The sequence below is a fragment of the Aulonocara sp. 'chitande type north' Nkhata Bay genome, linkage group LG15 (genome assembly GCF_057382095.1).
Source record: "Aulonocara sp. 'chitande type north' Nkhata Bay isolate Kocher_YH1m ecotype deep benthic linkage group LG15, A_spYH_male_GT1.1, whole genome shotgun sequence".
Taxonomy (NCBI): domain Eukaryota; kingdom Metazoa; phylum Chordata; class Actinopteri; order Cichliformes; family Cichlidae; genus Aulonocara; species Aulonocara sp. 'chitande type north' Nkhata Bay.
In genome coordinates, this window is record NC_141358.1 from 13,320,014 (window position 1) to 13,347,607 (window position 27,594).

Here is a 27,594-nt window from a genome sequence, read left to right on the forward strand (position 1 = left end):
AAGGGATAAAGGGAGGATGTAGACAGGAAAAAGGTGGTCAGAGCAGAAAGCAAGTGAGGAAATCAGTAAAGTTATTACAGAACAGACTATATTAAGAGGATTTACAAACATTATCTCAAATGTTTGATCACATTCTTCAAGTCTTTTTTTTTAGAAAAAAGGAAACAAAAAACGGAGAAAAGACATTTCTGAAAGACTGCATTTCATGTGTTTCACTTAAAACCTTTATTACCAACTGCTACTGCAGATATTACACTGTTATTTAGTACTCAGTGTTGCACAGTGTTGACAAAAAGAGCTGGTGGCTCACACACTCATGTTACAGCTAATAGAGCCCTTATTAACTAATTCATCACATGATGGTCAGCACCTGCGGTCGCCCAGTTGTTGGAAGTCTTGTCTGGAGCGCTGTAAATGAAACGTCTCAGGCTGCTCACAGCATGTGACCCAACCAGGATGTAGCGGCCAAATGCTCGGCAGTCCACCACCCGAATATTGAGAGGGGGATGGAGAAGCTCATTTTCTGGAAGGTCCTATGATCAAAATCGAGAAAAAAAATTCTAGTCAAGAGTAATGTTTTCTTCAAGGATGTCGATTTAACATCTAAGCAACCATTTTCAATGGGTCTAAATATCAAATGATCGATGCACTTACCACTTCAAACCATTTGACCAGGGTGCTGAAATTGGGATTCTTCTTGTAGTTCTGGATGAGCGCAGATTGAACGCCTCTGCCTGCACACTCTATGTCCACACGGGGCCTATCCACCTGAGCTAAGTTGATTCTCTTCAGGTCCCTTAATCCCCAGAACAAAACCTGAGCCAGAGAACAACTGGGATGTGATAAGGAAGGGGGGTTTAAAAAGCTCAGAACACACAGCCAGAGTAGTAGTTCAAATTCACCTCTATGCGGTAGCGACTCAGTACTGGCCGGATGCCCAGCGGCACAGGGAGGATGGGTCCACGCTCTGAATCTGTCGGCCCCTCAAGGGGGGGGAGGTCAGCCCTGCCTCCTTGACCAATCTAATTAGGGGGAGAGAAGGGAACTAAACCAAGTTGGAAGCCTTCTGAGAGCACTTTATCAGCTTTACGACCCACAGCCCTCAAAGTTCTTCAGTTAACGCAGTTTTTCTCTTTAAAGAACAACTTTAAGAAGAAAGTTTAAAAAAGGGAATTGTTAATGTCTTGTTGGCAGAGAAAAAAACACAATCTATTGTCCACATTGAAAACACTGTTGCCAGACAGTAAGATAAATCTGGCTGAAAAGAGAGAAGGAAAAGAAAACCTTTATCTGAGGAACAGCAAAATTATGGACAGCAATCAGAGCTCGCCTGATCTCCTCTGCATCAAAGGGTATCTGTAGGCAGCAGGAGAAGAAAGACATAGAAAATCGATATTTTAAAGAAAAAGAAGGGTGATTCAAAGGGGAAGTGGAGGGATAAGTTGGAAAAGAAACATAAAAGGAGAAAATGGGATTGGTTGTATTGGGAGGAGAGACGGGTAAATAGAAAAGGTTTGTCAGTGTCAAATACAAGAAATAGTGATAATGTAGAGAGTTTACAGGCCTATTTAAGAAAGGAAAAGTAGGAAAAGAATTAAAGAGTGAGACATAATTTTTTACACGGAGAGAGATATTTACGAGTGTATTCAGACATTGTTCCATGTGTTACCTGCAGCAGCTCAAAAGCGGCCAGAAGCTCCCCGGCAGTGCAGTTCCCCCTGTAAATCTGGAAGTACTCCAGCTGTGGCGGGAACCTCGGGGGTGCATAATGCTCATCACACATCTTGATGGTGGGCTTTGCAAAGGTCCGACCTATGAATTCTGCCTTACCCTGTACACCACAATGTGTAACAGCAGACGGCCAAGGCAATAAGGGGATACAGGGTTAGACATGGGTGTGGGAAGTGCAGTCTGTGTGGCACCAAATGGCTCAAGGTTCAAAGTAAAAATCTCAATCTTCTTATTAAACAAATATGTGTCTCAAATGATTATTACAGTACAATCTGAACAAATAAGAGAGGTCTAGGTCTTAGGATGCCACTGAAGTAGAAAGCACATTTTGCAAAGATTTTTTAAATCTAGTTGGAGAAAAAAGAGATCAAATTTTAAGAAAGTTATTTTAGAAAAATTAGAATACATTGACACATTACAGTAGCAATCCTCTGTCACTCTATTTAGCCAGCACAACATAATTGAGGTCAGAGTTTAGTTGAAGGACAGAGTGGAGTGAGACAAGGGTGGACAGACATTAAGAACATAAGGGATGGAGAAGCAAAGCACATTTAGAGCTTTATTAGCACACACTAACTCATTTAAAACATTTTAGCATGCAGTTTGAGTATGTAGGTATCCTTCCATTCTCTCATTCTTGCAGAATAGTATCCTACCACAGTGTCCTGATCGTAGATTTCAACCACAATGATTGGAGGATCGTCTCTCAGCTCACTGGCCTCACCAAACAGCTCCACATCATCAAACACCAGCAGCTGATCCCAAGTAGGGCAAAGAGTCTCACTCAGAACCTGCAGCACACACACACACACACAAATACTAAGTTTAGTTATGCATAATCAGCATAAACACAAACACAGTCTCTGCATGTGCGGGCACTCATTTTACCTCAGTAACCTGGCTGTGTGTGGAAAAGAAGACCCGCGCAAAGGGGTCTGAAAGGCCACTGCTATCAGCAGCAAACAGACTGCGAGCCTGGTACATGTGTGCTCTCAGCTGGAACACCTGCTTCACTATTGGATGCACACAAAGACAAATATCACATCACATTAACTGACATGCAATCCCCTTTGTGAGCAATGTTAGACCGAGGTTAGAAAATTGAGCCACAAAGTAAAGGCGATCAATTGAAATCAATGTCTGTTTCTGACTGACTTTTTTGTTTGTGTGCGTTTTGCCTAGAATTGATTTTAGAGTTAAACGTTAACGGCAAATCAGGCGATATGAAATTAAGCAAATTATGGGGAGTGAAAATTTAAAAAAAGAGGACTTTACTATAATACAAAAGACAAAGTATTCAAAAGATAAAATATCCATGTTAGAGTTACAGGTACTTTCTATGATGGGAGTATTTCCTGCCTAATTATTTGGCACTAACAAAAATGATGAGTCCATATCTGCTTCTCAGATGTGTAAAAGTTCCAGAGTTTGTCATGTTTTGTGTGTATAGTGCTTACTGTCATAGACGAGGCCGACGGGGGGCATCGAGTGAAGACCAGGGCCAGTTTTAGTGCCTTTAATCTCTTCAAAACCATTTGGCAATCCACAGAGAAAATCTTTCCTCTGCTTGTTGAGGCCCAGCCATAGATATAACTCCAGCTTAGCCTGAACTGTCCAGCCTGCAGGACCAAAACCCTTCTTACCAGGAAGCTGCGGAGACAGATAAGAGAAACAAGAAACCAAGTAATCAAAAAAATGTAACTACGAAAAATGAAAACATGCTGGTTTTCTTAGTCACTTGTATAGCTTAGAGATTACTGCACCTTAAGGAATACAGCTTTGACTTTTCCACAGTCTTTGCCAGTTTCCTCATCCACTATGGAGTACAGGATGTCTTTGGAAGGTATTCGTGCATAAGCAATGCGCTTGTTGTTGTTCATCATCCAAATGAAAACATCTGGGATGCTGTGCTGAGGCTGGACAGTGAAGACAGAGGACCATTCTCATTATTTCTAGTTCCATACCCGATGATGTCTTAACACTTTAAATGTCCAAGGGTCACACAACGAGGGATTGCATCTCTACCTCATCAGCAAGGAAGCGAAGCTTCTGCAGGAAGTTCTGCACCAGCTTGAGTTTGTCTCTGACTGTGTTTTTCTTCACCTGAGTCCGAATCTGCTTAGCCTGTTGGCCCATGCTGTCCTGCAGGAGGAGAGATAATTAGTGGTAATGAGGCATACGGTGCTTTATTGGTGCAGTACAGTAAAGAGTTACAGCACCTTAGAGACATACATATGTGGAAGCAGCTACCAGTTTGGGCTATAGTTTAACTATAGTTTAGGGTGGATCAGGTGATGCTTATTATGCTGCTTTAAGTTCAGGCTAGTGGGGGACATCCCATGAGCACTTCTCCACTCCCCTCTTTTCACACCTGATGCATTTAAATGTCACGATTGCAACTTTTTTCTTCTCTCCCCCATAGTTTGTTTTATCATTTTTGCTATTCATGGTCTCTGTATGCGCTCATTTATCTATTCTCTTTTCTTTCCCCTTCACTCCCAAGCAAGTTGCAGCACATGGCTGCCCCTCATGGAGGTCTCTTCCTGTCAAAACAGAGTTCTTCCTTCCCACCATCGCCATTTCTTGCTAAAAGCCGTAGTCTAATTGTTGTTGGTTTTTTTTAAACTGTAGTATCTCTACTTCACACTATAAAGCACCTTGTGGGGAATATTGTTGTAAAATGGCACTATACAAATAAAACTGAACTGAGTTGAACATAAAGTGTATGAATTGCCATCAGTTTTTTTTCCACAAACAATTTAAGTTTGTATTCATCTTTGGTATTTTTAAAATATGATAAATAAAAGTAAATATATATATATAAGTGCACAGTGTTCAGAAGCATCGGATATGAGAAACTATTTGCGCTACAACCCTCTCCTCTCCTTCCACCTCTAAACCACTGTTTACGGCTCTGTTTTCTTTCTGAACACTTTGCATTCTTGTTGCATTTCCTCTTGAAACGAATTAAAAGTTGCGTCACAGCCAAATACGAACACTGAACCAGAGAGACTGTGATGGTGTTGGTAATGTTGCAAATGCACAAAGATGTGTTGCACTCAATTATCATGAGGCAGTGATAATGTATTTCAGAAATTAATTTACTTGTTTGGCCTTAATATCAAGTCATATCAAGAAACATGGATCATACCATTTCTCTCATGCAGGACTTGAGTCTCTCTCGATCGAGTTTGGTTCTGCCTGCTTGGTTCACATCCTTGTTAGCCAGACACACAAACCGACTGGAAACAAAAGAAAAAACACACACACACACTTTACAGGCTTAACACTGTATATAAAATTATATTCTGCAGTATTCTGTGATTCTACAGTCGTTATATGTGCAAGTGGTGAGGTATTAAACTATTAATGTTTTATTAATCAGGGTCCATACGCCTTTTTCACGGTAAAATTGAAACACCTTTTAAGCACTTTCAAGGTCCCTTTTTAAGCTTTTCCAGCACATTTACTACCCCGCCCCCCAAAAAAGAATGCATGTTTCAATTCACATCACCTCAGTAAGATCATGTGAAAATTAAAACAAATCATAGGTGAACTTCAACACCTTTGTTCTCCTTTTGTTAAGACATAGAAAAACGCACCACACAAAAATACTGCAAATGGTCACCTTATATGCATACATTTCACTTAAAAATTAAGATGTGAAATGTGAACAAGTCAACTTTTTAAAGATATTCATTTCCTGTTGAAAAAACAAAACAAAAAAGAAATGTCTTCTCATCAGATATTGATGCTTCTTTCCTGTATGACACAAAAAATAGGAGAGACATCTGTTTGATTATTTGTTTTTTAAGTTAATTCCCAATAAAACTAACTGTAAGATGTTTAACTACATTGCTGTCTGTATTATTGTTGAAGTCCTAAATGATCAGCTTTAAAGTGTTTGTGCTAATAACATCATGTACAGTCAGACAGGCATGGAGAACAGCACTGACTTTGAAAAGATCACATAGTTCAATTCAACATATAAGACTTTAAAAATGCAGAAGCATCTACTTAAAATCTATTTATTCAATCTGTCATCTATAATATTATTATGTACAATTCTAATGTATTTTGTTCATCTCCCTTAAATAAACAGGCAGCCTTAAAGTATGAAATATTCATATACACATAAATGTGTCTACTGTCTCAGTGGCTGATAGTGTCCCACAGGTCTCAGTGTGAGCTTGAAGCCATTTATAACGTTTAAGTAGTTTATGTGTAGGTGCTGATGATAAACACATTTTGAATGAAAGCTGGGGAACTTTGGTAGCACAGAAACAAGTTATTTTCTCATTTTGACAAACTGTATAAGCGCAATTTATCTAATCAGACAAAATTTAAAATACGAGTAGAAAAAAGTTATATTTTTGACTGTAAAAACCACAAACATGTTTAATGAATCATTTTCATAACTTGAAATGCAAATAGAAATTGTACATTTTTAAAAAATATCCACGAGTTTTGCAAACAACAAAGTTATATGGTACTATTTACCTAAAAATGCAGCCAAGGCTCAGAGGTTTTTTATATAACCATTTAAAACTATTTACAGAACAATCAGGTGTTCTGCATCAAATAAGAAGGCGCACAAATTATTTATGCAACTCCAAAAAATAGTTTGGACTGGAAAATTATTTGCTAGGACTCACCTATTATGCGTCTGGAGAGCGCAAACTCCGCTATTGTCATTTTCCATCAAACACTCATTAAAACAGCAACCTCAGGTATGTTAGCGCACTCATCCCTGACTGTCAGGGGGAGGGGCGGGGTCACACATTGAAACAGACAGAGGTGCAAGGCAGCCCAGGCGGAGAAATTTTGCTTTTACATTTTGCGACTCGTTTTATTTCTCTGATACGAAAACTATTCAATCAGATAGTTATTTGTGGTGAATGAAATACAATTACGCTTTCAATCACTTTTAAGCAGCACATCTGAAATTCAAGCACTTCTCAAACCTTGAAAATACAATATTAAAATTCAAGCATTTTCAAGGATTTCAAGCACCCGTACGAACTCTGATTAATTCAAATAGTTTCGAAATCTACTGAAAGAACATAAAGAAAAAAACCAATGCTGGTTCCTTTTACCATGACATGTTTAATAACTATTTACTTTAAAGCTGAGTGATCATGAAGGTAGCAGAGGTAGCTTTTTGTCTTTCTTGCTGTTTGAATGCTAATTGTATGTAGCTTTGATATGCAACCATGAGAAATGATCATTATTATGCAGCTCACCTGCAGCCGACGCTGAGCTCCTCCAGCACTCCCCTGAGTCTACGCTCTGGAAATGCCTTCTCAGTCTTAATAATCTCCTGAACATCATTCAAACCCTCTTCCTGTCCAAACACAAACAGTTCCAAAACTTAGGACAAGTCAAATTGTTATTACTTATACATTCACACATTCAAAACATCTATTACATCTATAACAAATAATATCTTAAACCAGCGGACCACAACTGGTCACCCTAGGGTCACATCTGACTCAATCAACGGCTTCACAAAGTGTGAAAATTGCAGACAAAGAGAGCATTTTTTGGAAATTTTGCAAATTTGGAGATAGTTTTGTTCTATCTTATGTTCTATCTACAAATAAGGGTCGCAGGGGAGTCTAACCCTAAGACAGACAGACAATCATTTACCCTCACATTCACACCTACAGAAGTTTAGAAACACTAATTAACACGACCCCGTGGATGTCTTTGGACTCTTTGGACTGTCTTTGGGAGGAAGAGAAGATCACACAGACACAGGGAGAACATACAAACTCCACACAGAAAGGTTCCAGACTGGATTCAAACCCGGGATCTTCTTGGTGTGAAGCGAAGGTGCTAACCACCACTAAACATCATAATAGTGTTTAGCTTGGCTGCTACAGATTATTAGAATGATTTTGTGCCATAAAGATGTACACTAACCAGTTTGTCTGCAATTTTATCCATCATATTGGAATTGTAAAGTCGTCTTCTCTGGTCCTGCCACCAGCTCTTGATGTAGATACATGGCTTCTTTTCAAAGTAGGGAAGATGGAAGTAGTTCCTGTAATGATTGAACAGGACTGTTAACTAACTTGTAATTATTACAGGCAATACTTGTTGGTTACATTTCATTATATTACTAAAAAGGATACAGTCTATAACAGTTTGCTACTGAGCAAGGCATACATTTTTTTGGCTAACTGAAACAAATCTAATAACAGCAAAATAATTAAATTGTTTTCTGATCTGTGACCTTTCACCCCTAACCTGTCAGTGATGACAGGCTTCATGGGAGGAGTTGAGGACACTGATACGAGGTCTCCATCCTCATCCGCCTCATCCTCACTGGAGTTCTGGATCAGCTCACTTTCCTCTTCTTCATTTTCTCCGTCTTTCTTTTTCTTCTTTGATGACGGTTTGCTCACGCCATCTATCTGGTTACCATAGTTACCTGTTAAATGATTTATCCAGGTAGTTACAGCAGCTATTGACTTTTCAGGTCAATATTAACACAACAAATCAGTACATTTTTCAATTTATTTTTTACCTATTGTGATTTCAAAACTGATCGGTTTGTCGCCAGTCTTCCTGTCGATCATGGTGGCCTCCAGGAAGGAACCAAAGACGAAGAACTCTTCTATTTTTCCTGTAGCACTCTGATGGGGGTAAAAAAGACAGTAAACATTTTACTAGAGCAAAGTGCATCCTATTCAGATAATCAGCTGCAATTTACAACAGACATAAAAACTGCATGTCTCCCTTCTGACTTGCTGAGGCACTTTGATTTTATGTTCCAATTTTCTGCCCTTTGCTTGTTATCCATTCATGTGGTTCTTATTAAAAAATATAAAAAAATATTAATCATTACACTTAAAAAAACAGTATTATTTGCAGCTGTTCATCACTATGCTTTTTAGGTAGCTCTGCAAGGCCAGTCCAGTCCAATTTATCTCGCTAATGTAGTCCTGGAAGACTCAAGTTGATATTCTTATGCCATTAAACTTCAGTGTTAGTTATTAGCATCCTGTTCAGAACCCCAAACCAGAACATTTTCTCACGATGTTTGAAGTTGGGTTAAACGATTTTCTCAGCAGAGGGAAATATGAACAACACAGCTTAAAGCAACAAATCTAGTGCCTTTGTTTCCTCTGCTGAGCAGTTACGCGTGGCTTCATAAATACACCATAAAGCTACACAGCACCACCATCTCGGGTCTATCTCACCTCTGAGATGTTGGAAACAGACTCCACGTGAACCTCAGTGGAGCTGAAGATCTCAGGTGAAGTGGTGTCCAGGATCTCCACAGCTACAGAAAGCAGGAGACGGGCTCTGAAGGACACCCCTTCTCCGAGTCCGTCGTTCAGGTCCTGATGCTCATCCATTAAAGTGTACTGACGAGTGGAACCATACATATTGACCCAGGCTGGACCCATGGTAGGCAAGAAACCTGAACAAAGTAAAGGAAAAATATCTTTTATTATGGGCTCAAACAGAATGATGGTGCGGAAGCCCTAACTTTATTATCAATTAAGTATTGTCTTTTTAATTAAATCTGGGGGAAAAAAACAAAAACAAATTCAGTTTAGATCTGTTTGCTGGATTTTTGCATTCACAGGATGTTTTTTTTGTTTTGCTTTACTGTTGCAGCATTTGTGGTTTTTGCACTTGTGCCTTGGCTATGCAGTTCTGTGCAGTTCCTGTCTTGGGCTGCAACATGCTCTCCAGTCCACTGCACCTCCCCTTTGGTTCAGCATGTGCAGCAAGTTAATTTGAATGTCAGACAAGTCATTTCTTACAGACATTAGCAGAAGGTCAGGCACGTCATATGGCTCAATACACAATCTACCACACTAATTAGTACATTTAGTAAAATACAGATAGACACTAGCATGGCAGAATAATTAAAGTACTTGGCAGATAATCAATGTTGGTAAGAAAAACTACGTTTTGACCCACCTTTATCACCATCATTTGATATCTTGCGTAGGTCAATGAAATGGGTTCCTATGGCAACATCATTGACTTTATCTGAGTCCCTTATTTGGACCTTTATCCTTTTGCAGAGAGGCGGGAACAGCTCGGTGAAGATGATCTGCTCATTCCATATTGGTTCATAACTGCTTTTCTGGACTGAAGTCTTTCCCTGGAGAAAGGAAAAGGAATTATAAGGAATTATAACAGAATCACAGAGAAAAAAAACACCTTTGGTCAGTTATAGCATTATATAGTTATAGCTGTGCCAGTTTAATAATGTAGACTTTAAAGAAGACATTATAGAGTCGTCATTCTGCAACAGCAAATATTGTTAAATGTTTAAATGCTAAATAAAGTGCTCACATTTTTTTCATTTGATTAAATGTGACTTACTGAGGCATATAGCATTTATATATAGTATATAGTAGTTTGGTTTTCTCTTCAATTGGTTCCTTGAGATTTCTTAAGAGCATGTTCAATATAAACCACAGTGCACAAAATACAGTAGGTGTCTTTGCAGTTGGAATAAATGCTGTGGGTTTTAATCTCTGTGACTTACACTGAAATCGTTTTAGGGAGCCTTTTTGTCAGTTAATGATTGGCACTACAGAAGTAATGAATTCAGCAACTAATACCCAGTTGGCAATTTCCAAGTCTCAAAATTGAAGCAGAATGTCAGGTAGCTGGCAGTTTTGGAGCCAGCTACCTGACATTTTGTTTTAAATTTATGCATATGAAGCTCATACATGTGTAGTCCAAGGCAATTTTTTGAACCACTGCAAGTAAATGCTGACAACCTGCTTCAACCTGCTTCAGTAGCTCAAAAATATTTTGAAAATATCGCTTTACAGAAACTGCAAAATGTTTTTATTTTCATGCTAAAGCTAAATTGGAAAAATGTTATAATTAAAACATTATCACAGTTCAGTTTCTCACACCTTATAATTAATTGCATAATTGCATATCTCACAATTGCATATCTCACAAAGAGAAAACAATGTGTTCCAGTGATAGTGAGCAGATAATAATAATAATATCTTGTATGTTTGCCATTGTGAGGTTTTATAAATCATTTTAATTTTTTATGTTTTTGTCATCGTATGTTTTTTTTTTTTTTTGCCATCAGCTTGCTAGGAACTGAAGATGAAAATTAGCCTGTATGTTTAAATCTCCCATATTTACATAGTTTAATAGTTTAATTATTTATATAGCACATTTAATTACAACAGGAGCGTTGACCAAAGTGCTGTACAAGAATACAACATACATAATAAAACAACTTAGAGTATTAAAAGCAAACACCAAATATGAATTGGTGATGATGATAATATGATGATACATGATGATAATATGCATTGTCCCTTTTAAAATAAACATTGATTTGAACATAAACTCATTCATGCTCACTTTTAGGCCAAGACGTACTTACTTACGGCTTAAACTACTATGAACATGGTTTAAATCTGATTTATTTTATATTCTAGAGATTCAATGAACAATATTTCTACAAAAGGAGCTAATCTAAACCTCTGGGTACCACACGGTCCAGAAATATTAAAATTAACCACAAACTCTTCCTGGGTGCTTAACTAAACTATGGCTAAAGCGCCTACATAAATATAAATGCAGTAATTAATAATCTAACTACTTCAAGCCTTCAAGCCTCATATTACCTTCTGCCCAGCAAAGTGCACTTGAACATAGGGGTCCACCAAATCTCGGTTCTCTCCTATGAAGGCCTTTTTCACATTAGCCATGATGCTTGTGTTCATTTTAGGAAGTCCCTCTGCACGGAAGATCTTTACATAAAACCTCGCCCATTGCCTCTCTGCTGGGATGCCCTCTGGCAGCAGGAGATTTCTAGAGGACAGGGTAATAGCAAAACAACATCCAGAGGCAAGCCTGTGGAGTTACTGTCTGCATTTGAGATAATTTCATGTAACAAGCATATGAAATACTTGGGATTAATTCAGAACATGTGTTAGTAAATCTGAGATATTTAACAGATTTTCATGTATGCTGCAGATTTCGCTTGACGACAGTATTCCTAATCAGTGACAGCTTATTACCCCTCTATGTCATCTTCGTCAGTCTCATTGGCTTTGTGTGGAGTCTTGATGTTGTCACCCTTTCCGACCACAGCGATGTCACACTTTATATATCCTTTAGATCCTGCTGTGATGTCATCAGGATCAGACAGGATGGCCCATTTATGGTAGAACTGGTGTTCTGAGACAGATGTCAATCAGTTAGTCACTAACAGCATTTATCAGCTCATTTTCACTTTACAACATCAAAATTTTAAATAATCATTTAGTAAATTGATATTTGAAAATGAAAAGTATTACATGAATGCAAATAAAAGCATGAAAGCAGAAAGCTTGGAGTTTACCAGGCTGAAAGTAAACAGTCCCAACATCCATTTTGAAGGTTCCTACCAAGGTCCCACTCCGTAAAAGGTTCTTGGAATGAATAACCTAATTAGACAAAAAGGTAAAAAATAATATTGTATATAAGGCAATAAGCTATGAGACTATAATAATCTATAAAAATCTATAAAGAAACTGATGTCTGTTAACGTGATTTCCTACTAAGGGGGCTGGGGGTGCATAGTTTTACATATTTTACACCTTATAAAGCATGAACAGTTTCAGCCTTGGCTTATACAACCTTCTGTCCAATGGGGCTATTACATTTTCTCTTGTGAACTAACAATGTAATATTTACAGCTCATATACCATAACCTGTAAGAAAGAGGGTATGGTAACAGTCTATTCAGACGCACTCAAGTGTGGACACATTGTGGTATAAATTACTTACTGAAAGCTTGATGATCTTGTCAAACATGACGTGAGGAGGGACGTGGAAATCAAAGACAAAATACTGCAGAGTAAAAAAAAAGCTTTCTCATTAACACGCAGTTACTCATGCCCTCGTTTTTCTAGTAATGATTGTAGGAAAACACATCATTCTTTCAGATTTGGTCTTGGAGTAAAATGTGTCAGGCAGTTGTTTCTAGATAACTTTGAAGTCAAGAAAACATCAGTTCAGAAATTAACTAAGGAAGTGTGGGAAAGAGAGAAGATCCTCTCATTATCAGGCCACTTTGGTGGGAGATCTGCTGCTTTCTGCTGCTGTTTTATTTCAGGATGGATAATTAACTAGTAACCAGCACATACACACCAATGACTATTTGTGAGATTTATTTCTTGTTCTAGCATGTGTGATTTTACATCTGCAGTTAGTGTTTGTTTGCCCACACTAATGTGGGGCAGTTATTCTCTCCCTGTAAAGACAATTATGCTGTGCTGGACTGTAGCCCACTGACTCTGCTGCAGGCATGCATGGGTGGATTAAAATACAGTGGTTGCCTCTCCTAACAAAGCAACATAGGCTTACATCACCCACAGTTTGCAGTCTTTTGCATTCTTATTCTCTTGTCTCTCAAATCACCTGAACTAACTTCTTGAACAGAAAGTGAGTTCATTGCACTCAAATGGCCTCCACGTTCACCAGATCTCAATCTAACAGAGCAACGAGTGGTTTGACAGGAGATTTGTTTCATGGATATGCAACTAATTTTCCCTCTACAACCAATTTAGGAATCTTACTGCAGAGAAATGTACCGCTACCTGAAATAGCACAGATGCAGAACAAGCTGGGACTGAAGCGGTTTTGACACAAAGACAGAACGCTTAAAGCACTATTGATCATGATTACTCTGCTTTACAGTTTGTCTCTTGATAGGGGATCCTCAGACAATCGATAACAGACTGTCACTTTCACCCCCTGCAGGGCACAACTAAGAGGCTGAGCTCTGCACAGTCCTTACCACCTTACAATTGCTACTAACACTCTCCAATTTAGCGCATTGTACACTAGTCAATAAATCATTGCAGCATTACACTATCAAAGAGAACACTACTCCTATCCTCTACTGTTCTTTGCATATTAATGAAGTTCAGGGTTGTAGCTGACTGATGACTTCATTTTGAGAAACAACTGTTCTCACTAGCTTTGCCTAGCTTTACCCACATGTCCAATTGTTGTTGTTTTTTTTGCATTGGAAAATTAGAATTGTTGCCTGAAAACCAAAACAGTGAACTGAAAGACACAAAAGTGGTCCACAGAGCTGATAGAAGTCAGACGATAAACATGCACAGATTTGTTACTTTAAGGACAAAGCTCGCAAATTACATTTTAAAAGCTTAAATTGTCTCACCTCGTTGTAGTATGGACAGTTGGTGGACTCCTTCATAGATGTGTACTTCTTGTCATCTCCAATCTCCACACACACCACAGGGTCCATGTTAAGGCCTATTAGCTGTCTGGCCTCGATCACCGTGATGCTGATCTGATGAGAGACATTAATGCATCAGATCTGACTCTGAAACTTTAAACAAGCTGCTCTTCTTCCAATAGTGAGTCAAAAAACAGCAACGGTCTCATTATAAATAATTCAACCATTCAGTAATTATCATGAGAACAATTCATAAAAAAACAATCCAGACCCATCTTTCAGAAACTAATGATGAAAAGCTGTGAGGGCTTTTGTCAGAGCGCAGTAGTTTAGACTGTTTTTACTCAAACATTTCCCCAGGCTGAGGTAATGTAGTTGCTTATGGACAGACTAGATCCCAGCTGAAGGTTTCCACATTCAAGTATCCCTCTGGTTTAATTATTCTTTGCTTGATGAAGAGAAACCAAGCGAAACAAAAAAAAAAGGGAGAGACAGTCTGCTGCTCACGATTGCACGAGGATTACAAGCTGGTGTACAAAAGTATTCTGTTTTTTACATTTAAATAGGTCATGAAAATGGGCCATGTGCTATCATTGCGGCGTAGTTACACTGTTCTGTTTAGGTGTTTGTTGATGTAATGATGAATAAATTCAGAACTGTTAGTCCCAGTAGGCAAACAGTTGTGACGGTAAAGTACACAAATATACATATCAGTACATCTACAATATCAGTGGACATATTAATAGTGCACATGCAACTGGGCACAATCCCTGTGTATGACAGTAAACTATAATTTTTAAATTTTGCAACAAATGAGATACAACGTGTTATTTTGTCTACAGCCTTTTTAAAGATAGAAAGCAGCCAGCTAGGCTGGTCTGCTTTCACCTTTTGTGCTAAAAGCTAACTGCCTGCAGTGAGATGACCTGATATTAAAAGGAGGAAATGAGAGTGGACGTGTTAATTAGCTGCCTTGTAGCCCACAGTTGCTCCAAGGTCTTTTAAACTTTGAAGAAAAGTTAAGGTAGCTGTTAGGTAAGCCATCTCCTTCCTCTTTATATACGGGTAATTTAATGACCCCCAGATCCCATTTAGATCTGATGCACACAAATGTAGGAGTTGCTTTGAGTTTAACCAGCCTGAGAAAAAGAAAGTACGCTTAATCAAAAAAAGACAAAACAAAACAAACTTGAGGCCAAACATGCAGGAAATCAAGTCGATAGAGTTGGTTACAAAGACCGGCTTTCAACCCCACATCTACATGCAAAAACTCACCTGATAATCCACTGGTCGTCCGGAGCTTGGTTCCATTTTGATGTCTGGCTTTGACCTGAAGAAATCAACATAATCATGATTTTTCTTCAACAAACTGACAGTGAAAAAGCATGAAACAAATTTAATTTGAAGTTTGAATCTTAAACATAGTATGTTTGTGTATGTATATTTAAAACTGTGCAACTAACTTTAGCTTATTTAACTGCAAATTGCTCAGTCACAGCAAAAAAAGAAAAAAAGAAAAAAAAAGGAAAAACTGGTGGTTGCATTCAATTTTTTTGCATTCCACAACCAATTGCATACAGTTGTGGCAATTAAATGGCCACCGAGAAGTTGAGGAAAACAAAACCTTCAACTGTTTGGCGACACCTTCAAAGTGGTTGCCAAGGGGGGAGGCAACCTGTCTCCAAACAGTTGCAGTCACTTTCAGACATATGGCGTTGGGTTTGCAAACAATTGCCACCTAATTTATAAATACAGGCATATTGCCAACACTCTGCGTCATTGTGTGCTGATAAGTGCAACTTGTTTGTGATTCATCTCTTTGCAACAAGGGACTTGACTCAGCTAGTTGCTAATTGGCAGCCAACTGGTTGTAACATGGTTATATTCTTGCATAAGTAAGGTTCATGTTGCTATGCCATTTTGCAGTCACTGTCCTGCAGTACCAATATCACTTTTTGTGGAGAAATATCTGAATTTCTGTTTCATATTACTGAGGTTGTGGCTTGTAATTGGAATTTCTGTGCATGATTTTGACTGATTTGTCACAGTTAATCACTGTATTATCACAAATAGATTTCATACAAGTGCTAACATGGCAGCATTTAATCACAAACTGATAGCAGACTAACTCTGTCTTATTCCTGTTTTTTGCCATCTTGATGCACTAAAGTTAACTTAAAAATGCCAGATGACTGTAGATCGATTTTTGTAGCAACAATTTCAAAGACAGCAAGGCTGCAATAATTTTGGTCGAACTGCAGTCTCCAACCACTGTTTTCTCTAGAGCAGGGGTGGGCAACTCCAGGCTGGTGTCCTGCAGATTTTGGATGTATCCTTGATCTAACACAGCTGATTTAAATGGTTAAATTACCTCCTCAACATGTCTTGAAGTTCTCCAGAGGGCTGGCAATGAGCTAATCATTTGATTCAGGTGTGTTGTCCCAGGGTGGTATTTTTAAAGCCTTTAGGACACCGGCCCTTGAGGCCTGGAGTTCCCCACTCTTCCTTTGAGTGCCTGTACATTAGCGGTTTCAGACCTCCATATATTTTATTTTCTAATCAGACTGCAAAACAGATTAACATTACATCAGCTGAAGACGTTTTGGTAGATCTAGGTAGCTCTCTCTGAAAATACAGACTGAACTTCTTCATTTTACACAAGCCTGCCTTCATAAAAGTTTAAATTCAAGCATTTTTAATAGCTTTTAGTAGCTTGTGGGTGTGCCTTTGAAAGAACAGATTCCAGCAGTTTCTGCTTGTTTCAGGATTCCACACTACATTACACCACACAGATAACCTAGTTTTATGAGATACTGTAACTTTCAGGTTGTGAAATCTGCCTCTAGGTCTGCTTGTATTTTAATGCTGTGCCTTGTGATGTGTGCATGCGTTACTGTATAAGACCTTTTATTGGAGACGTCTGTGGTGACAGCCGTGACAGAGGCCAAAGAGATGGTGTCTGGTTCCAGCATACCAGCAAGACGCATTGCTTTCTTGTCCAAGTCCTCCATGTCCAGGACGGCTGGCTCATCTGCAAGAATAATTGGAAAAAAAAACAAAAAAACAAAGCAAAAAAACCACACAATTACCAAATAAAACTTGATGGGTACTTTAGATCTCCATTATTTTCAATTACATACTGCTTACACCAATTTTAAGCCTATAGACAACTATCAAAGGTTTCTATTGTTAAATAATTATAAATAATAAGTAATTTCAGATCAGAAAATAATCTTCAGTTTCTAATTTCAGTAACTTAAACAGGTCTTGTTTTGTGGAGTGTTTTACCTTTCTTGTGGTCATCTCTAGAGCTCTTGATCTTTCCGAGCTTCATGGCTGAGAAAACTCCCTTCCCTGCTCTAGTGAAGATGAACAAAACAATGAAAAAGAGAAGCGATAAGACGGAAGTGATATCATGGTAATGAAGTGTCTGATTCACTGCCGATCCATCCTGAACTTCAAACTTGTCACTTTGAGTTGTAACATAAGGAGAGTTGGGTTAACATTAAAACCTGAACTTAACTCCAGCAAAAACTCCACTGCTGGCTTGTGTGCACCCTCAAAATGCAATTCAACACCATAAAGTTGACCATACCTCACAGACATCTTTGAAACTGGCTGGACATTCAATTCCTGTTGCTCCCCCTGATCACCACCAAACAATTCTCCAGACCCTCAATCACAAAACAAGAGTATCGAGTGTCTCCACATCGATATTATCTGGATCACATATCACCGCAACAACAAAGAGCTTGTGATGTCATCAGCAGATCGACAAATGAGGGGCCTTAATAATTAAGAATGAGTGTGGCTGTCTAATTTGCTGCGGATATGGATACATGTCAGAAAATTAATGAATAGGAGGGTTTTCCTTTTGTTGCCTCAAGCAGTGAGAGCCGGGTGTATCAGAGTTCAACTTTTGCTTTGATCTTTACCTCGTAATTTTAAAACAGTTCAGCCTCATTTCATGGAATATGGAAAAGTTGAAGTTTAAGACATCTCATATGATAGGTTCATAACCCATGGTGGTTTAAAAGTCTATGAATTCCTGATAAAAGTCAGAATATACTAAGAAATACCCACTAAAAATGCAAAAAAGAGCCTCCAATTACAGTGAAAATGGCCATTTATGCTTAAGATTTTACTTTTAGGTTTCTCAATCTGCGTCATGTCCCTGAGGCAAAGTTTAACCATATTTTTCCTACTTGATAAGTTACTTTAAATTAAAAGTGCTGGATGGTAAATCGTGAACTGTATATGAATGATGAAAAAGTGCCAATTAATCAAGAAGCTAGACCCAGCTTCTCCAGCTCTCTTTCAGTGCTACAAGATTGCAAGCAGTCAGGTGTCGGCTGTGTGGCAGGCAGGTTTGTGGACCCAAATGCAGGACTCAGGAAACAGGTATAACTGAAAATATCAGCTTTAATGCTGCCATTCACAGAAATACTGGAAAACTGAAACATGCCTAAGGCTGAAAATGCTGGGAACCCAGAGGAAGCAAACACATAACCATGCAGGATGACATGAAGCAGGATTGCACAGGAACTCAAGGAGTTAAATATAAACCAAACTATAACCATGGACAGAACTATGTGAGAATATGAAACTAGCAAATATAAAGAAACCAACCAGAAAAACATACATTAAAGGGAAAAAAAGAAAGAAAACAAATGATCTTTACAAACAAAAGAATAAAATTTTTCCAAGACCCACGGACCCTGACAAAAATTAAATATGTTTACGTTTTGGGCTGAATTTGAAGCCTCATCAGCTAAATGAAATACCACTTTAATAACGCAGTTAACATCGAACATTAGTTGCATTCACAGTTATTCTTCAAAAAAAAGAGTAGTCTAACCTATTTCTCTTATAGCCCTTATTCTCCTTATAGTCTGAGGACACATCACTGCAATGTAATAATGTGACAAAAGTATTTCTTATACATACCACATGAAAAACACTGATGCTACTCAGCTCCAAGGAGGTCAAATCAATCCACCTGAAGCTTCTTTCTATTATAAACTATATTTCCATATACTATATCTGTCAGCTGCAGAAAAAACAGACCAGCCTGGCAAATGGTAGCTGGACAGATGAGAGGATGAGGGAAAGGGAGAGAGAGAGAGAGAGAGAGAGAGAGAGAGAGAGAGAGAGAGAGGTGGAGGGACATGTTCAGATGTACAAAGACAGGAGGTAGAGGAGAGAAAGGATGATGGGTTTGTAGATATTTGTAGACGGGAAGATCCTTCTACAAATCAAACGAGAGTCTCCAGAGCTCATAACAAACTCTTATGAAATTAATGTGATATTGTAGCTTTTCAACTGCCTAATAACACAAATATCTGAACAGCCAATCACATGACAGCAAGTCAATGCATTTAGGTATGTAAGCATGGCCAAGATGGCCTGCTGAGGTTCAAACTGAGCAACATAATGGGGAAGAAAGGTGATTTAAGTGACTTTGAACATGGCATAATTGTTGGTGCCAGAAGGAGTAGCTGCTGATTTACTGGGGTTTTCAGAGAATAATAGAAAATATATAGTGAATGGCAGTGGGTAAAAATGCCTTGTTGATATCAGAGGTCAGAGAAGCATGGCCAGACTGCTTTAAGCTAAATGGAAGGCAACAGTAACTCAAATAACCACTCTTTACAACAGAGGTACACAGAAGAGCATTTCTGAAAGCACAACACTTTGAACTTTGAAGCAGATGGGCTGCAGGAGCAGACGCCCTCTCCGGGTGCCACTTCAGGCAGCTAATAACAGGAAACCGAGGCTAGAATTCACACGGGCTCATCAGAATGGGACAATATTAGATTGGAGAGACATTGCCTGCTCTGATGACTCTCAATTTCTGCTGCAATATTTGGATGGTAGTGTCAAAACTAGGCAAAAACAACATAAAAGCACGGATTGAGCCTGCCTTATATGAATGTTGCAAGAGGACACTGTGCACAGGTCAGATTATTAAACTAATGGCCAGTGCTGGCATTGATGATAAAGCTAAAGTCACTGTGATGTAATACGGGGAAGAGAGAATAGAAATGGACACTTCATACATTTGACGTCACACCCGTCACTCTTTTTCATTTCCTTTTATGAGTCAAAGAAAAAAGAAAAAAATCATCAGAGACAAGTACAGCAAGAGGCTCTAAGTTTAAAATAAGACCAACGGATGTTGTTTTTTCCACCTTTTTTTAATGAGTAGTCCTTTTTTATTGAATTAGTTATGAAATGTAACCTTCAAAGATTTGAGTAGGTGGCAGGGAAACTTTACAACCAAGTGTTTCCAATTACAGAAATAAAAATATGCAAATTCACTCGTAGCTTTGAAAGTAAAAAGTCACAACACATCAAACTTGAAAAGAAAACAGAGAGAAGGGGGGTCGAGAAGCTGAAGATTATGTTGCACGTCTCTCCTTGTTTCCTTTGATCTGCAAAAAACCTATTGCTCTAGTTACACTGCAGTCAAACCCAACACACAAGTAAACACCCAGAATGCGGAGCGATGTGTATTCAAGATTAGTAGATATAACGAGAACAAGCCCACTAATGCATGAAGAGCACAGCTTTTGCATACTTTAAAGGCAAAGGCGCATAAAGACATGTGTACATGCATGCTTAAACTGTGCTGTATATCTCAGGAGAGTGAGTAGAACTCGTTGATACATACACAACCATAAACCCTCTACTTACACATTTAAATTGCAGTAAAGATCAATGAACAAACTGAAGTTATTCACTAACAGCTTGATTTAAACATTATCTGTAAGCAAAGCATTTCAAGCTATCTAACTTATACAATGTTTGTTCTGATAAAATGAATAACAGTTATATGGTTATATAAACTATTTGTCAGTCAGGATTTAGGTCACTGAATAGTATACCCTCAGCCATTAGTGAACAAATTACACTGGCTTGGTTTGGATGATTATGCTCTGGGCTTGTGCGTATTTTTCTCACTGAACTAATCTGCTCTCACATCAGTGTCCCCTGCTTGGTATTCATAAGTGACAAACAATGGTATTACTCTAAAACACAAGAATAATATACTGACTTTGATTATAGTCAGCTTTCTGTCTGCATTTGTTTTTCAGAACTGCAACTTCAGAGCGCTCCCGAAAGATAGACTGTATAAAATGGACTTGTTTCTTGCTATGGCCGTCTGGCTTGGAGCCTTTCTGTGTGGAGTTTGCATGTTCTCCTCAGGCTTACCCTCGAGGTAATCCAGCTTCATATTTCAAAGACATGCATGTTGTTAGGTTAATTGGGGATCTAAATTTTTACTAGGCATAAAAGTAGCACGAGTGGCAATCTGTCACTATGTGTTAGCCCTGTTGTTAGTCTGGTGATCTGTCCAGGGTGTAGCGCATCCACGTCTATGACAGCTGCCACACGCTCAAGTGTCCCCTGTGACCCACAAATGGATAAGTGGAAGAAAATAAATGGTTGGATGGATGATCACAAAGTAAAACATTCACTAGAGCAGGACTGATAACGTTAGGCATGATTAGAGTTCTTACATTCTCTGTCAGATCCACTTCTTGTGCCTCTCTAGCATCTTATCCAAGTATAGTATTTTCTATGTAAAAAAAAAACAAAAACAAGTTTGTGATGGTAAAATGCCAAACCTGAAGCTCAAGACAGGTGACACCAAGGTGGCTATTTCCACTTTCTTTAAATAGTCTTTCTACTAAGCGCTTCTAATATTACAAGCCAAAAAATTGTATGTTATGAGTTGGTACCACTCCTGTAATTAGGGATGGGTATCGAAACCTGGTTCTTGTTGAGAACCGGTTCCCACTGTTTCAATTCCTTGGAATTGTTTGCCATTTTTTGCAAATGATTCCCTTATCGATTCCAGTCGCCCCGAATGACGTCACCACGTTGCGGAGCGTTGCTTACCTGACAGGAAACATGGTGGCTCAAATGCTCAAAAATTTGATTATACTTTACGAGAACGGATGACAACAGGGCAACTTGCAATACTTCATTTAAGGGAGGAAACACTACGAATATGCAAAAGCTCACAAAACACGCGATGACCTTAAATGAATGTCATGTTTTTAATTCCGCTCCGGATTCGTGAATCTCAACCCAGCACGTCCTCTCCCGTTAATGCGGCAGGTATATAATCAACTAACAGTGCATATTATGTTAGCGCGATCTGCCTTATTACAAAACCTGCCATTACTGTGCATTTAGGTGACCATGATGAGAGAGACAGACAGAGTCTGGCTGGCTCAGATGCTGGCAGTTCTCGCTGCAGTCTACCGGTCGCGTCTCCTTTCAGGCCAGGATAGACGAATGTCACCGAGCAGTGACTAAGTTTGTGGTCAAAGGCTTGCACAGCAGATGCTCCGATTTTCGGTAAGTGAATGTGTTTAATTGTAGGCAGAGACATTACTGGATATTCTTGTGTAATTGTTACAGAATAATTTATGTTATACTTTGTTATTGCTACAGAAGAATATTTATGTTATTATTTTACATTTACAATTTTTTTTCCTGAGGACCCTGTGACACCCCATTGAAGAGCCGTAGGCTGGATCTCTTAAGAGCTCACTGTTGGGTTTGTAAGACCATGTTACTCCTAAATTTCTATCTTGTTCAAAGAGAAGATATAAAACAAAGTTTTAAGCTAATCGACCTTAGTGTTCTCCTTTTTTAAAAAGAATCGATAAGAGAATCGATAAAGAATCGAATCGTTAAACAGAATCGAAAATGGAATCGGAATCGTGAAAATCTTATCAATACCCATCCCTACCTGTAATGTTAGCTGGTGGAAAAGTGCAGGTGGTTAGGCGTTTGCAGAGAAGAGAAAAAAAGACAAAATAGTGCATGGTGGTTCTCTGGGCAAAACCACAGCGAATGCCATTTCTGTCAGCTTAAAGCAGGAAACTGAGACTACACTTCACTACACTACACAAAAGTATTGCTTGATCTAATGAGTCTTATCTTCTGGTGTCACGTTCAGGATATTAGGGTGAAAATTTGTTGTAAACAACATGGAAGCATAGTGTATATAACAACATAGCTCTGTGAGTGTGTATTTATGAATCATTTAATACCGTTCAGTTAAATCATGAGTATTACATTTGTTAGATTTCTGAGTTTGCTGAGGTTAATCCAATATTCTCTCACAGTTTCCTCCAGACAGTAATAGCTGAACCGTTAGTTAGCATCTATCCATCTGTATGTTTTCTCATGTGTTTTAATTTCAGTTCAGATGAAAACAAATAAATAAAGTGAAGACTGAAAATATCCCAGGAGCAATTAATATTTAACTAACATATATACTGTCAGTTCTGCTCTGGGAGTTCTGCTGAAAGGGGCTCACAAAGATTCCCTCCATATATATCTCTTCTTTCTTTTTCACATGAATTGGATTGGATGCACATTGAGCCAGACAAAGATCAGCACTACCTGATAACACTGTGTTACGACTGTGGCCGTAATTGTGTGGGGATTTGAGTGTCTAGGTGCTCCTCCGGGTATGTTACGATTTGGCGTTGGTAATGTGTTGTTTTTGCGTGACTGTTATGTGTTTCCTACTTTACTTTGAAAGTCTGTGTCATCTTAGTGTGTTCAGTTTACATTTCCTTGTCTCGTCAGTTCTAATTTGCCCCGGCTGTGTTTCCCTCCTGTGGTCCATTCCCTGATTGCTCCTTCTATGTATTTAAGCCCTGTGTTTCTGTATGTCATGGTCGCGATCTTCCCCCCCGTTGTAAATAGTTTGACGTTTTGTGTTTTGATGTAAATAAATTCGTTTTGAGACACTTTTTGGGATTTTGGTGGAGAGCCTTAGTGTTTTTCTTCGTAGTTTTATTTTCCTTATCTTTGCTTTTCTACGTTGCACCCCGGTTGCCTAGGCCGGGGTGTAACATATGGGGGCTCGTCCAATCACTGTGGGGTCCGAGGACCGCTCCAGCCTCCGTCTGTCTTCGCTGGAGGGTCCGTGGGACCGCTCCACACTTCATCCGCCTTCGCTGGAGGGTCCGTGGGACCGCTCCAGCCTTCATTTGCCTTCGCTGGGGGGTCCGAGGGGCCGCCTCAGCCTTCGTCGTCTGCTGGAGGGTCAGGGGGACCGCTCCAGCCTCCATCAGTTTCATCTGCCTCTGCTGGAGGGTCCGTGGGACCGCTTCAGTTTTCATTTGCCTTTGCTGGGGGGTCCGAGGGGCCGCCTCAGCCTTCGTCGTCTGCTGGAGGGTCCGTGGGACCGCTCCAGCCTTCATCCACCTTCGCTGGAGGATCCGAGGGACCGCCCCAGCCTTCGTCGTCTGCTGGAGGGTCCGTGGGACCGCTCCAGCCTTCATCAGTCTTCGCTGGAGTGTCCGAGGGCCCGCTCCGGTTTTCCGTTTCCACTGGAGGACCCGTCCAGTCATCAGCGTTGCCTGCGGGACGGTGGCCGGTGCCGTATGGGCTGGACATGGAACGAACATTTTTCGTTGGGGTTGTATGTTTTAAATGTTTGTTTTTTTTGGGTGGGGGGTATGTTAGGTCTATGCTGGGTCAAGTGTGCTGCCTGTGCAGGTGTTTACCGGTCACAACCCACTGGTGTTCCTTTCCCGAATGTGCAACTCCAATCAAAGACTTATGCGCTGGTCCTTGTTGTTGCAAGATTTTAACTTGGAGATCAGCTACAAGAAAGGGAAGGTTAACGTATTGGCTGACACCCTGTCTAGAGCACTGTCTCCTTGAATTAAACATTTTGGGGTTGATGTTAATTCTTGGGTAAGGGGGTGTTACGACTGTGGCCGTAATTGTGTGGGGATTTGAGTGTCTAGGTGCTCCTCCGGGTATGTTACGATTTGGCGTTGGTAATGTGTTGTTTTTGCGTGACTGTTATGTGTTTCCTACTTTACTTTGAAAGTCTGTGTCATCTTAGTGTGTTCAGTTTACGTTTCCTTGTCTCGTCAGTTCTAATTTGCCCCGGCTGTGTTTCCCTCCTGTGGTCCATTCCCTGATTGCTCCTTCTATGTATTTAAGCCCTGTGTTTCTGTATGTCATGGTCGCGATCTTCCCCCCCGTTGTAAATAGTTTGACGTTTTGTGTTTTGATGTAAATAAATTCGTTTTGAGACACTTTTTGGGATTTTGGTGGAGAGCCTTAGTGTTTTTCTTCGTAGTTTTATTTTCCTTATCTTTGCTTTTCTACGTTGCACCCCGGTTGCCTAGGCCGGGGTGTAACAACTGCAAGGGAATGAAACTGAGATAATAAGAACTCTATCCTGAAACCTTATTGAACAATGCTCCCTTTTCGCTTTCACTCTCTAGTTCTCTACACTTGATTTCTTTCCTTGGCTATTAAGCACTGTTTTGTTTTTTAGCTTTCTAATTGATAACGTTTGTGTTCCTATCATCCCCATGATTTAGATCTTGTCAAGTGCATTGTGTTCTCACTTCATTTGCTTAAATGATATTCTTTGCATGCATGATCTAGTAAATGTTTGCTTATAACTTCATCCCCATTAGAGTCACATAGTTAAATTCTCATGCAAGTTTAAAGCCTGCCTACACAACAAAGTCCTCTGAGTCTTGGTGGCCTATTTACAGCAAACAAAACTTAAAAAAAAAAAAAATCACAGGTCTATTATTTAACACGGCGTCTGCATCAGGAAGGAAGATGTTACCCATAACACAAACTGAAAACTCAAACAAAAAGAAGAAAATAAAAGTGCTGGGGAAACTGAAATTAAGGGCAGGGGTATTAGAATGTATAGTACACAATGGCATTTTTTGTAGGAACATTCATCATATTTAAAATTTTAATATTTTAATATCCACTCCAAAAATAGCATTTTATTTAATTATTTGTTCATATTTTTTATTGCACCAGCTGGGCTGGAAAAGAAAATCTCTGGATAGTAAAGTTTAATTCAGGCTGTGCTGAGGAGTTTGCAATTGTGGTGGTCTGCCACATTGTTCTTTAGTTCTCTTCTTGTGTTTCTTAGTTTAATTTTCCTGGTCACTTCCTGTATCGGCTAGCTGAATGAGGAGAATTGTCCCTTTATCTCTTTGTCATTACGTGAGTTTTGCTGGACCACTGCTGGACGACCTCCCATAACACTGAATACACTTTGCGCCATCTTTCAGTTTGACTTAAGTTTGACTTTTGTCTGCCTTACCTGCTGATTCTAGAGTGGATTTTGGTTCTTTTTATGTCTAAAGTAATTAAAAAAATAATAATGGCAACCTTAGCTTCTTTATGGCGTACAACGTTACAACTCCTGTCTGGATTAAACACATGCAATAAAAAAAAACAACAACAAAAAACTGGGATGTCTTTATGTCATCATTGTAATCTGCTCCTTCATCAGGGCTTTGAACAAAAAAAGAAAACAAAAAGACAGCATCGGGAGACAAAAAAAGTTCAAATTTACACACCAGCGCTATCACAGAGGCTGAAGATAAGAGCCAGTGCAAAGCACAGCAAAACAAAACAGCAGAGATGAGAGCTGCAATCCCTCGAGAGGATATCAGTGCATGAAAAGAAACAAGTAATGCCAAAGATTTAAATTACATCGGCTGCAATTTAGGGACACACAAGTGAAAGGGTGAAGAGAAAAAAAACATAATTCAGTTAAAACATTGCATTAAAGTTACTCTTTGACTTGAAAATGCAACATTTGAACCCCAGACTGATACAGGAGAATATTACAAGATGTTTTCCTTAATATTTCTCATTTTTATGTGGTAACTTTCTTTGCAAGGTTCCTCAACTGATAAGTTACAGTTTACATTTAATTTGATAGATAAGACAAACCAGCCTCTGGATTTTTACATCGCTCGTCACCAGTGTTGGGACTAACGCGTTATTAAGTAACGCGTTACAGTAACTACGTTATTATTGTGGTAACGAGCACGGTAACTAGTTATTATGCCAAAATCAGGAACGCGTTACTCGTTACTGGGATTTAGATAGGGTCGTTACTCGTTACTTCGTGTGGTGGCATCGCGGAGTTTCCACAGATTCAGTAACATTAGCAAGTGGTGGAGGCAGCAGGTGGATGAAGGAAAAGGGACGCAGAAGGAAAAGAGACCCGAGGCGGCCGCCGGTCCAAGTGTGAACTGAACTTCAGGTAAGAAGTTATGACCTGCAGTCTCTCTGGGTCAGATATAAACCAAGTTTAGGTGGAGTTTATTTTCGTTATTCTGACTTTTTCCGTACTGCGTGCTAGCTAGCATGACGGAGTTTCTATACAGCTGGGTGGGTGCTATGAAGTTAATGATGTTGAACCTTATTTTGTTCATAAGTTATTAGAGTTGCCAACTGTCCCATCTGGTATTCAGAGAAAATATTACGCGTTTCTTATTGAGGTGAAAAGGAACAGTTTGTCCCGTAATTCAGCTACAATGAAAAAGGCACAAAGCTGGAGTTATTCTGTGTTTACGCTGCACAGGTGCCTCTTCTTCTCTCATCCTCCCCCCTCCCTCTCCTGTTTCTACTTCAATCATGAAACTGATCAATGATCAGCTGATCGGCTCTCTTGTTTGTTTATCGCTCACTTTGCGCCGAAAGAGGAAACCAGCGGATGTCGCGCTAAACAACAGCAGCACGTTTAAGCTTGATCAGCTGTTGTTAGAATTTATTTAATATTAATTTCTAGTATCAGCTGATGTTTGCTGGAGCCACAGCTGTAAAAAAAAAAGCTGCTGGTCATG

General features: G+C 39.3%; 1 protein-coding gene across 9 annotated transcripts in view; it reads right to left on the minus strand.

Annotated features, from left to right (window-relative positions):
* Positions 1 to 27,594, minus strand: part of otofa (otoferlin a) — an 88,300-nt gene that overhangs the window by 14,544 nt on the left and 46,162 nt on the right. For 8 of the 9 annotated variants that reach the window (XM_086264300.1, XM_086264295.1, XM_086264293.1 and 5 more), the window contains exons 6-30: positions 17,219 to 17,289; positions 16,835 to 16,961; positions 15,206 to 15,260; positions 13,913 to 14,044; positions 12,511 to 12,573; positions 12,083 to 12,167; positions 11,760 to 11,919; positions 11,364 to 11,550; positions 9,673 to 9,859; positions 8,940 to 9,163; positions 8,264 to 8,372; positions 7,984 to 8,167; positions 7,657 to 7,777; positions 6,975 to 7,075; positions 4,883 to 4,973; positions 3,757 to 3,873; positions 3,495 to 3,647; positions 3,189 to 3,381; positions 2,620 to 2,744; positions 2,388 to 2,522; positions 1,670 to 1,831; positions 1,285 to 1,356; positions 903 to 1,022; positions 655 to 816; positions 371 to 533 (exon numbers count right to left, since the gene is read on the minus strand). In XM_086264300.1, the coding sequence (XP_086120426.1) occupies positions 371 to 533; positions 655 to 816; positions 903 to 1,022; positions 1,285 to 1,356; positions 1,670 to 1,831; positions 2,388 to 2,522; positions 2,620 to 2,744; positions 3,189 to 3,381; positions 3,495 to 3,647; positions 3,757 to 3,873; positions 4,883 to 4,973; positions 6,975 to 7,075; positions 7,657 to 7,777; positions 7,984 to 8,167; positions 8,264 to 8,372; positions 8,940 to 9,163; positions 9,673 to 9,859; positions 11,364 to 11,550; positions 11,760 to 11,919; positions 12,083 to 12,167; positions 12,511 to 12,573; positions 13,913 to 14,044; positions 15,206 to 15,260; positions 16,835 to 16,961; positions 17,219 to 17,289 (3,299 nt within the window). The remainder of the gene's footprint in view (positions 1 to 370; positions 534 to 654; positions 817 to 902; positions 1,023 to 1,284; positions 1,357 to 1,669; positions 1,832 to 2,387; positions 2,523 to 2,619; positions 2,745 to 3,188; positions 3,382 to 3,494; positions 3,648 to 3,756; positions 3,874 to 4,882; positions 4,974 to 6,974; positions 7,076 to 7,656; positions 7,778 to 7,983; positions 8,168 to 8,263; positions 8,373 to 8,939; positions 9,164 to 9,672; positions 9,860 to 11,363; positions 11,551 to 11,759; positions 11,920 to 12,082; positions 12,168 to 12,510; positions 12,574 to 13,912; positions 14,045 to 15,205; positions 15,261 to 16,834; positions 16,962 to 17,218; positions 17,290 to 27,594) is intronic. The other variant, XM_086264297.1, reaches the window with a different exon arrangement.